Source organism: Rhinopithecus bieti, unplaced genomic scaffold, assembly GCF_001698545.2.
Source record: "Rhinopithecus bieti isolate Rb0 unplaced genomic scaffold, ASM169854v2 scaffold_57534, whole genome shotgun sequence".
In the NCBI taxonomy this organism is placed as follows: domain Eukaryota; kingdom Metazoa; phylum Chordata; class Mammalia; order Primates; family Cercopithecidae; genus Rhinopithecus; species Rhinopithecus bieti.
Window position 1 is genome coordinate 54,760 of NW_016823089.1, and position 10,970 is coordinate 65,729.

Consider the following 10,970-nt stretch of genomic DNA (forward strand, 5'->3'; position numbering starts at 1 on the left):
GTATTTTAGTAGAGAAGGGGTTTCACCATGTTGCTCAGACTGGTCTCAGACTCCTGACCTCAAATGCTCTGCCCGCTTTGGCCTCCCAAAGTGCTGGGGTTACAGGTGTGAGCCACCGTGCCTGGCCAGTTCTTTAGGGCCAACTTCTGGCCTTTTCCCCAACCTCTTCATCCCTCAGGGATCTCTAGAATCAGTACCCAGCACATAGTAGATGCTTAGTAAATACTCATTGCAAGAAAAGACTCCTAGGCTGTACTGCCTTGTGACATGTCCTTTTGCTTACTGTTGCCTGATGACTCGGAAGTTCTGTGCATGTGGTTTTAGCTCCTCACCTGGTTGATAATGAGCAGCAGGCAAGGAGTGGGAATGAACACACAGGGAAACCGATTGCTGAGAACACCAACAGTTCCCCTCTCTCTACCAGAGCCCACAGGAGGTTTTGTGAGCTCCTTCCCCAGGAGCAGCGGAGCGTGGAGGAGTCACTTCTGGCACAAGTGCCCTTCGAGCAGATTCTCAGCCTTCCAGAGCTCAAGGTGCAAGCGCTCCCCGCCTTTGACACCTCTCCCACCACTCCCTCCCTGCTAGACCCCCTAACTCCAACTGCCACCAGCTTTGAGATCATGGGGTCACTGGGCCCCATTCTGGTCATTTTTCTCCTTAGTTCTAATTTTCTGGGGACAAGGACTTTACCAAAATCACCTGGCAAAATTATCTAGAATGGTGCTTTTCAAATGGGGATTCTAGAACACAATCTTGGAAGTTCAAAGAAGTTTTATCCCTTAAGAGGAGTTGAGTTACCTTATTAAAGTTTGAGGAACCCTGTTTTAGAGGCTGATTGCCACTCCGTGGGGCTGCTGCGAAATTTCTGTGCAAAGGGCCTGGCCCAGTGCCTGTAACACAATAGTTGTTCAATTAAATATTTGTGTTTTAAAATAACCAGCCCATCTCATTCCCTTTGTTTAGGATGACTTCTTCTTCCCTCTCTGCCCATACTTATGTTGTATGTGACCTGCCTTTGGGTTAAACACTTGACTCCCAGGAAGCCATATCAGTCCCTTCCCTAACTGGGTCAGTTTGCTTTCCTGTGCCCCCACTGCCCTCCATATTGGCCCCAAAGCACTGATCGTTCACCCCCACGAGCCTGAGCTCCCTGGTGCCGGTCCTGTGACCTGCTCTCTCAAGTTTCTCGTAGGGTTTAATGAGTGACCTGGGCCACATCCTGTGGCATTTGTTCTCCTAGGCCAACCCCTTCAAGGAGCGAATCTGCAGGGTCTTCTCCACCTCCCCAACCAGAGACAGCCTCAGCTTTGAGGACTTCCTGGATCTCCTCAGTGTGTTCAGTGACACAGCCACGCCGGACATCAAGTCCCATTATGCCTTCCGCATCTTCGGTGAGAACCAGGAACAGCCCGGCAGGACACCACCCCTTCCCACATGGGCTTTGTGGTGGCCCTGCTTGGGAAATGGCGCTGCTTGTGGAACCTCAGAGCCCCTCCCAACCGTGTCTTTTGGCTTCCTGTGTCTGCTCTCTAGACTTTGATGATGATGGAACCTTGAACAGAGAAGACCTGAGCCGGCTGGTGAACTGCCTCACGGGAGAGGGCGAGGACACACGGCTTAGTGCATCTGAGATGAAGCAGCTCATTGACAACGTGAGCAGCTGAACAGGCCCTGCCCCAGCTGGGCCTGGGAGTGGGAGGGAGGGGTTGGGGCTCTGGCCTGAAACTCTCCCTTTCCCAGATCCTGGAGGAGTCTGACATTGACAGGGATGGAACCATCAACCTCTCTGAGTTCCAGCACGTCATCTCCCGTTCTCCAGACTTTGCCAGGTATGACAGTGGTGCCCCTGCATTCTGGGTACCTGCAGGTCCCGATCTGCTGCCTCTGGGCCTAGGACATTGCTACAGGAGGTGGTGCCAGGGTGAGAGAAAGCCGCAGTCCACACACACAGGGCCGGCTAAGCTGGCAGTCTCTCCCCGGGCAGGGGCAGCCCTCCTTGTCAAGGCCTCTCCCCTTCCCACTGCCATTGTCATTGCTCCGTGTTTGTACTAATTAGTAATAAAGGTTTAGAAGCTCTGACCCTGTGTGTGGGTCCAGAAAGCTCCCTCTGGATGTCTCAGGGAGTTCTTCCAGAATGGGCTGACACACGGGACACAGTTCATTCCAAAGAAGGGTCTAAAGGGAGAAGGGGGGTCAAGTTTGTGAGCTCCTTCCCCAGGAGCAGCGGAGCGTGGAGGAGGCACTTCTGGCACAAGTGCCCTTCGAGCAGATTCTCAGCCTTCCAGAGCTCAAGGTGCAAGCGCTCCCCGCCTTTGACACCTCTCCCACCACTCCCTCCCTGCTAGACCCCCTAACTCCAACTGCCACCAGCTTTGAGATCATGGGGTCACTGGGCCCCATTCTGGTCATTTTTCTCCTTAGTTCCTCTTCCAGCAGAAAACCCACCCCTTTTCTCTTGTTCAGCTCCTTTAAGATTGTCCTGTGACAGCAGCCCCAGCGTGTGTCCTGGCACCCTGTCCAAGAACCTTTCTACTGCTGAGCTGTGGCCAAGATCAAGCCTGTGTTGCCAGCGCGGACCACACTGGCCCAGTCTGGAGCTGGCACTGTGCAGCCTTACCCTGGGCAGGGGTGGCCCTCCTTGTCAGGGCCTCTCCTCACTACCATTGTCATTGCTCCGTTTGTGTTTGTACTAATCAGTAATAAAGGTTTAGAAGTTTGACCCTGTGTGTGATATGAGATACGCTGGTGTGAGGAAGGACTGGACTTCTAGGAGCCTTCGATCATCCTAGGAATAAGCAGCATATCGAGCAGGGGCCAGTGGGAAGTCAAGCCACACCTGTGCTGGCTGTCCCCGTGGGAGGGTGTGAGGATGAAGGGGCAGCAGGAGGGGTGGTGCTCTCCTGTATCCTGACTGGGGTGGTGGTTAGACGAGTCTCTGCATGTGTCAAGATGTAAAGAACCGTACATCAGTAAAGTCTATTTTACTGCATGATTTGAAAATTAAAAACTTTAACAAAGGGCCCCCATCCCATCCCATCCCATCCCAACCCTTGTGTCCCTACCCTTGCTAAACTGAATTGGGGATGCAGAATAAAGGGGTTGAGGTAAATGCAATGAACCCCCTGCCTCTGCCTATCAGTGGCTTAAGCTCCCCACCTCAGAGCCACCCCACAGGGAGATGTTGCTGGCCAGGCTAGGCTGACTGGCTCACTGGACCCTGCACAGAGAAGGTTCAGAACCCCTCAGAACTCAGAGAACTAGACCAACCTCAAAAAGCGACTGTCCTTGAAGAAGAAGAGCCAGGATTAAACAATAATTCTTCAGACATTATTAAAAAATGACATAAAGTGCATCTTATTAAAAAACATATAAAAACCACATAAATTCAGGCCCCTGTGCTGGGCAGTGTTGATATCCCTTTAGAGTGGAGGAAGGTGAGGGATGGAGGGTGAACTGGGGACTGGGGAGAGGACCAGGGCACAGTGAGTTCCTCGTGTTTGAGTTCAAAAATGGAGAGGGTGGGTGTGGTGGGAAGCGACACACAGGTTCTCACGCTAAGATGGAGGAAGGCAGGCAACAGTCTCTTCCTTGAATTCTGAGGGAAAGGCGTACATTGTCACTAAGCCTCTCCTGAGCTCACGCTGTCCTCTCATGTGGCCACAGCCTGATACAGGCCGGAAGGTCCAGGAGTTGGGTCCGAGCCCAGGACCTGGTGAGGGCTGCAGTGCCAACCTAGCCCTCTGGTCCCTGAGGTGGTAGGATGATGGCAGCAACAACTATATCCTCGGCCGGCTGGCAAGGCAGAACGCACGGAGCCCAAGCTGGTTCTGAATCTGCAGTGAGACAGGGCAGCCAGTGGCAGCAGGATAAGGCGGAAGGTGAAGAGGCCAGTTGGTGAGGGTTTCCAACTCTGTCTCAACCACTTTGGACGCATCCCCAGCGCCCCGGGAACTGGAGCGGCCATGTGCGCTGCATTCTATGCTGTCTCTTCCCTCTCACTCTAGTTTCACATTTTGAATTGTTTTTTAAACAAAAGGCTCAGTTTACATAAGGAGCACTGTTTCACCAACCTAGGCAGGCCCCCATATTTGGCCAGGACCTCTGGGGCCATGGCTGTTTGGGTGTCTGGGTAGTAGGAGCCTCGCTACTTGACTGGAGAGCAGCAGGCCCGCTGGCTCCAAGGCTCCCAAGGGCTGGGTACCACAGTTGTGTTCCACGAACAGCAGAGCGGAGGAGAGGTCCAGTTGACCCTCTCCGAGCTTTCACAGCCCCTGAAGCCAGGGCAGCGTTCTCTAGAAGTCGGCTCTCACACCACAGAGTCACGGATCTCTGAGCCAAGGCGGACTCGGGGCCGGGGGCACACCGGGGATACCTCCACGAAGCTGTCTTGGATGCTGAGTGGCCTCTTCTCTGACTCGGTGAAGACTCGGGCCCCCGGGGGGCTGTCTGACAGGGCCTGGTACCCTCGGTGATCAAGTGGGGTGCTAGGGGGGCCTAGGCCGTTGAGTGGGCGGGTCTCAGGGGGCAGCACCACAGGGCAGGTCTTAGGGTGCACGCTGGCACATTCCCCCTGCTTCAGGAAGACTTTCATGCTGTTCCGGTGCCGGTAGAGCAAGAATAAAACTGGGAACAGCACGGCTAGCACAAAGAGTGTGCACATCACCAGGAACTCCTTCCAGTACGACTTGTCTGTACCCCAGCTGGCCTGGCCACCAGCTGGTGCACTCACACGCGATGTGCTGATGATGACGGGTACGCTGCCACCCTGATCTGTTTGGTCTGCCACCCCGTCCTCTACCACCTCTGGGCAGTAGCTGGCTACCAGCTGCTGGAAGCCCTCCTCTAGTGACCAGCACTGGAACTCCCCCAGCTGTTGGGAGCCCACCAGCAGCAGGTCCCCAGTGGGTAGCACATGGCAGGAAGCCGAGGCATTGATAGGGGCCCCGTTGTGCAGCCAGAGTCGAGTGGCCAGGTTGGAGAGAAGTGGGCAGGCCAAAGTGTTCACTGTGTTGGGCTGGAATTGGACTTGCTCACATGGCTTCTCACCTGCAGGCAGAAAAGGCATGGGGTAGGGAGGTGCCAGTGTCCACAGTAGCTCCAAGCTCCCCTGCCTCCCTCTGCGCTATGCCCCTGGTGCCATGATGGGCAACTCTGGGGACCCCTGGGACTGAGTCTTCCTGGGGACCTGCTTACAGGGGTAGGGGGCAAGGATGTGAGGAAAGGCATTTACAACATCTGTGCCTGGGGGAGCCTTCCAAGCAGACTTGTCCCCACCTCTCTCCTCTATCTTTTGAGGGGGCACCTCACCTGTTGGTACAAAAGACAGGGACACAACCAAAGAGGTGCTGCAAAGGTCCTTGGCATTGGCTCCCTCGATGTCCTGGATCCATGGCCTGAGGACCAGAGAGAATTCTGGGATTGGCCAGGAAGTCCGCTGAGCCCGCATTCAATCACCCCTCACTGCAGACTTGGGCCTGGGCAAGGGCCTTTCCTGAGCTGATTCCCCACCCACGGGAGTCAGCATCTCCTCTGTCTACACATTATTTCAAGTCAAAGCTAAGATAACACTTCCTTTAATTACATAAACAGTATGTACCTCAGTGGCCGGGCACAGTGGCTCACACCTGTAATCCCAGCACTTTGGGAGGCCAAGACTGGTAGATCACTTAAGCCCAGGAATTCAAGACAACCTGGGCAACATGGCGAGACCCTATCTCTACAAAAAATAGAAAAATTAGCCAGGCATGGTGGCGCACGCCTGTGGTTCCACCTACTTGGGAAGCTGAGGTTGGAGGATCGCTTGAGCCCAGGAGGTCAAGGCTGCAGTGAGCTGTAATCACACCACTACACTCCAGCCTGGGCAACACAGAGAGACCCTGTCTCAAAAAATAATAATAAAGGCCGGGCGCGGTGGCTCAAGCCTGTAATCCCAGCACTTTGGGAGGCCGAGATGGGCGGATCACAAGGTCAGGAGATCGAGACCATCCTGGCTAACCCGGTGAAACCCCGTCTCTACTAAAAAATATAAAAAACTAGCCGGGCGAGGTGGCGGGTGCTTGTAGTCCCAGCTACTCGGGAGGCTGAGGCAGGAGAATGGCGTAAACCCGGGAGGCGGAGCTTGCAGTGAGCTGAGATTTGGCCACTGCACTCCAGCCTGGGCGACAGAGCGAGACTCCGTCTCAAAAATAATAATAATAATAATAATAATAATAATAATAATAATAGTATGTACCCTCAGAAAAATATTGGAAGGACAGCTGGGATCTGTATGTACAGATCTCTCTCTTTTCTTCTTTTTTTTTTTTTTCTTTTTTTTAATTAAAAAAATTTTGATGTGTTCTCATCTTTTTTTGAAAACAATGCACATGCATACATCTATGTAATAAAAAATAAAGGACAGTAATTCTGGACACACTCAGGAGACAGATAACTCAACCAGGCATGAAGGATGAAAGCACTACAAAAATCACAGCATCGACCAGCCAGTGATCATGACAGTTAACATTCTGGGGTGTCCCTCCTGGCATACGCACCAAAACTCACTTGGTTTTTGTAAAAACTGACACCAGGTGTATCCATATGTGAAGCAAGAACACTACAAACAGGACAGTTCCCAATGTTATATAAAATATATGAATGTTTGGCCAGACACGGTGGCTCATGTCTATAATCCCAGCACTTTGGGAGCCTAAGGTGGGTGGATCATTTGAGGTCAGGAGTTCGAGACCAGCCTGGCCAATGTGATGAAACCCTGCCTCCACTAAAAATACAAAAATTAGCCAGGTGTAGTGGCAGGCGCCTGTAATCCCAGCTACTTGGGAGGCTGAGGCAGGAGAATTGCTTGAACCCAGGGGCAGAGGATGCAGTGAACTGAGACTGTGACACTGCACTCCAGCTTGGACAACAGAGCAAGACTCTGTCTCAAAAAATAAATAAATAAATAAAATGAAGTAAAATAAAATAAAATAAAATAAAAGGATTTTTGTTTTCTATACACATATGTAGTAAAATCTGAGAGGATAATATATGAAAATCTCACTGTGATTCTCTCTAGGTGGTGGGATGAGGGTAGTTTTTGTTTGTGTTCATCCCTATTTTCTAAATGAACATTTTATAACCCAAATAGGTTATTCTGAAACCAATTTTTACTGGGTTTGTTAATGGACCATTTCACAGCCCTACTGTTACTAAAGCACGTTCACATACTAATCCACAGTTTTTCAAGGCTTTCCAAAGTTGTGGTACTTCATATGTAACCAAATCATGTCCTCATTTTACAGGTAGCCAAGACAAACACATAACTTCCTGTCTGAATTGCACTTGAGAGGAAGCAGGAGAGCTAATTAATAATTATCCTGAGACAGTGGACATAAATGAGGCCATGTGGCAGTCCCGAGGAGGGCCCAGGATGGTGCTCTGAGGCCACCTGTGCAGCGCTGGACAGATGGGAAGGGGCCTTTGGGAATGCTCACCTGGTGGCCAGCTCAGGCTGGTAGAGACTGACGTGCTTGCAGCTGGAGCCGCTCCAAGCACAGTAAGGGTCCCGGGCGAGGAGGCAGTCCCCACAGCTCCGGTACAGGCTGCAGTTGGCCATGGGCACCTGGACTACGCCAGAGTGTGAAGCCGCATACAGCAGCCCCTGCACAGCCGGACACGGGGATGAGAAGTGGGCACGGGCAGCCAGGGCCATCACCCATGGCCACCCAGCTTGTATGCCTCCCAAAGCCACCCCCAAGAGGCCTGTTATGTAACCGGCGACCCCACTTTCTAATAGCTGGATCCTGTATCTTTACATCTTGCTGAGTCAAGGGAGGAGAAGCTGGGTGGGGACTGCTTGGTGCTCATGGAGGGCACCCCCGCAAGCACCCTGCCAGGATTCCTCCTTGGCCTGCTCACCCTGTGGGTGTCCAGGAGCAGATTCTGCACAGGCTGTCCCGATGAGAAGATCTGCAGCTCCTCAATGATGTGCACCCGGGGGCCCACGCTCACCGCCTTGTGTAGCCGGCCATCACCTGGGGTGTAGACAGGACTCAGGCCCAGGGTGGACCCCACCGCCCATGACCCACTGGCCACGTGCACCCCTTCCCCTGAGCCTGCTGGGCTGCAGACACTCACCAGTGCCCAGGAAGAGGACATCGTAGGTGTGGTGCAAGCCAGGGACGCGGTGTACAGCCACACGCTGGTAGCGAGCCTGGGGCTGCAGCAGCAGCATGCGGCTTCGGACCTGCCCATCCATCAGAAAGTGGTCCTTGAGGAAGTTCAGCACACGGTCTGGGAGCTGCAGGGACGAGTTGATCTTCCTTTCCCGGGCACTGTTGGTGATGCACTAGAGGAGAAAGCAGCGGCGTGAGGCCAGCCACACCTGGGGGCAGCAGGCAGGATGGGGGCCCTGCTTCCCAGTGGACAGTAGCAGTGTCTGTCCCCCGGCCCGGAGCCAGGGTACATCCCTGGCAGTGCTCTACAGAGCCGGCGTGCACGTCTGAGGGAGCAAGGACAAAGCCCAGGGTATGGGGAAACCGAGTGCTTGGAGGGCTTCGTTGCTGTGTCTCCTCCCCACCTACCACCCCAGCCTCATATGCCCAGGGGCCTCAAGAACCAGGACCACACTCCCTGCTCCTCCGCACCCTTCACCAGTGCTCTCAGGAAGCCCTGGCTGGGCAGAGCGCCCCAGCGCAGTCGGCAGTTCCTTCCTGCCCCGCCTGGGGCTTCCTGAAATTCTGAGAGGTGCTCCACACCATCTGTCAGGGGCTCCAGCGGGACCCAGCTCCAGCTGCCCACAGCAACAACGGCTTGCTGACACACCCTCTTTTGGTTTCCCTCCCTCCTCCTCTCAACCTTATTCCTTCATGCTGCTTCCTGGCATCACCTCCCTAATAAACCATTTGGCACATCTATCCTTGTCTCAAGGTCTGCTTTCAGGGTAGCCCGTTAGGCTAGAAGGGAGGAAGAAAGCACTATTTCCCCACAGCTTGCCCATTCAGTCACTTGATAATTAAATAAGCAGCTTGCAGCTGAGTAGGGGAGAGGACCAAGTGAAGAGATGATTGTAGCAGCCTGCAGCAAGCGCCCTGATGGGGACACACTTGTATCCTGAAACAGAACTGAAGACATTCTAACATTCATAGTTACCTCTAACCCAGTAGACAAAGCAGGCCTGGGCCTATGTCCCATATTAAAGATGAGAAAACAGATTCAGAGAAGCCAAGTGATCTGCCCGAGGCTAGGCAGCCTTGGTTCCAGCATGGTGTGGGGACCCACATCTTCCTAGCACCCCTTCTGGGTACAGGAAGCCAGTACCCACCGCTCCAGGCCGGGGTGTGGGCACCGGGTGGGTCACAGTGTACCACTGCTGCGTCTCACGGTTCACCTCCTTGTAGAGGCCACTGAAGACCCTCTGCACGTCCTTCATGGTGAAGATGCAGACAGCAGAGCCTTCTGTAGTTCCCCTGTGCCTGCACAGGAAATAACCAGATTAACCCAGGAGCCCTGGGGGCCCCAGTCCCAGCCACTCTTCACCCTTCCATCTCCAGCGAGGTCTGGGGACCCTACCACTGGGAAGTGAAGACTCCATAGAAAAGCGTGTCACGCCAGTCCTGGGGGCTGGGGCTCAGGGTGAAGACGTCCTGCAGCACATTGAAGGGGAAGCCATCGTCGGGCCGTGAGCACAGCAGTTGGGCCTTGAGGAAGGAGGTCCAGCGCTGCTGTAGCACCCGCTCTCCACCCTCATCACCCTGGAAGGAGAGGCGGAAGGGCTGGGCTTAGGCACACGCTGAGCCATGACAGGGATGCATGGCACAGGACTGCTTCGATGGACCCACCCCAGACACCAGGACTGAAGGGCAGGAGAAGGCCAGGACCAACTTCCATCTGAAGTCAGGAAGACCTGGAGGCAGTGTACACGTCCATCAGGAGCATGGTCCTTACCGTGACCAAGCAGAGCCTTCCTAAATATGGAAAGGAGGCTGCGATTCACTGCTGAGCAAATAAGGAAGCCAAAGGACCCCAAAACAGCCTCATGCCATGTTCATGAGTGAGTTAATAATATAAGCACAAGGTCGGGACTGTACTTATATTATTATTATTATTATTTTTTTTTTTTTTGAGACGGAGTCTCACTCTGTCGCCCAGGCTGGAGTGCAGTGGCCAGATCTCAGCTCACTGCAAGCTCCGCCTTCCGGGTTTACGCCATTCTCCTGCCTCAGCCTCCCGAGTAGCTGGGACTACAGGCGCCCGCCACCTCGCCCGGCTAGTTTTTTTGTATTTTTTTAGTAGAGACGGGGTTTCACCGTGTTTGCCAGGATGGTCTCGATCTCCTGACCTTGTGATCCGCCCGTCTCGGCCTCCCAAAGTGCTGGGATTACACGCTTGAGCCACCCCGCCCGGCCACTTATATTATTAATGCCTGTAATCCCAGCACTTTGGGAGGCCAAGGTGGGTGGATCACTTGAGCTCAGGAGTTTGAGACCCTGTCTCTGCTAAAAAATACAAAAAAATTAGCTGAGCATGGTGGTGCATGCTGGTAGTCCCAGCTACATGAGGCACTGAGGTGAGAGGATTGCTTGAGATTGGGCAGTGGAGGTTGCAGTGAAATCTCACCACTGCAAGCCAGCCTGGGTGACAAAGTGAGACCCTGTCTCAAAAAGGAAAAAGTAAATAAATAAAAATAAATAAATAAATACACAGTTGGCCGGGCGCGGTGGCTCAACCCTGTAATCCCAGCACTTTGGGAGGCCGAGACGGGCGGATCACGAGGTCAGGAGATCGAGACCATCCTGGCTAACATGGTGAAACCCCGTCTCTACTAAAAACTACAAAAAACTAGCCGGGCGAGGTGGCGGCGCCTGTAGTCCCAGCTACTCGGGAGGCTGAGGCAGGAGAATGGCGTGAACCTGGGAGGCGGAGCTTGCAGTGAGCTGAGATCCGGCCACACCACTCCAGCCTGGGTAACAGAGCCAGACTCCGTCTCAAAA

The 10,970-nt window shown here is 53.6% G+C and overlaps 2 protein-coding genes and 1 pseudogene across 3 annotated transcripts in view; 1 reads left to right on the forward strand and 2 right to left on the reverse strand.

The window, feature by feature from the left end:
• Positions 1 to 2,719, forward strand: part of CIB1 (calcium and integrin binding 1) — a 4,441-nt gene extending 1,722 nt beyond the window's left edge. The window contains exons 3-7 of one of the 2 annotated variants that reach the window (XM_017861217.1): positions 425 to 533; positions 1,241 to 1,391; positions 1,534 to 1,652; positions 1,741 to 1,829; positions 2,464 to 2,719. In XM_017861217.1, the coding sequence (XP_017716706.1) occupies positions 425 to 533; positions 1,241 to 1,391; positions 1,534 to 1,652; positions 1,741 to 1,829; positions 2,464 to 2,485 (490 nt within the window). In that variant the 3' untranslated portion in view covers positions 2,486 to 2,719. Of the gene's footprint in view, positions 1 to 424; positions 534 to 1,240; positions 1,392 to 1,533; positions 1,653 to 1,740; positions 2,113 to 2,463 lie in introns of those variants that run through there. The other variant, XM_017861216.1, reaches the window with a different exon arrangement.
• A 586-nt stretch (positions 2,720 to 3,305) lies between these two features.
• Positions 3,306 to 10,970, reverse strand: part of SEMA4B (semaphorin 4B) — a 46,151-nt gene continuing 38,486 nt past the window's right edge. Inside the window, exons 9-15 of the mRNA XM_017861218.1 lie at positions 9,550 to 9,731; positions 9,302 to 9,452; positions 8,116 to 8,326; positions 7,897 to 8,012; positions 7,473 to 7,639; positions 5,308 to 5,393; positions 3,306 to 5,046 (exon numbers count right to left, since the gene is read on the reverse strand). Of these exons, the coding sequence (XP_017716707.1) occupies positions 4,307 to 5,046; positions 5,308 to 5,393; positions 7,473 to 7,639; positions 7,897 to 8,012; positions 8,116 to 8,326; positions 9,302 to 9,452; positions 9,550 to 9,731 (1,653 nt within the window). The 3' untranslated portion in view covers positions 3,306 to 4,306. The remainder of the gene's footprint in view (positions 5,047 to 5,307; positions 5,394 to 7,472; positions 7,640 to 7,896; positions 8,013 to 8,115; positions 8,327 to 9,301; positions 9,453 to 9,549; positions 9,732 to 10,970) is intronic.
• LOC108521406 (uncharacterized) lies at positions 3,331 to 3,975 on the reverse strand (annotated as a pseudogene).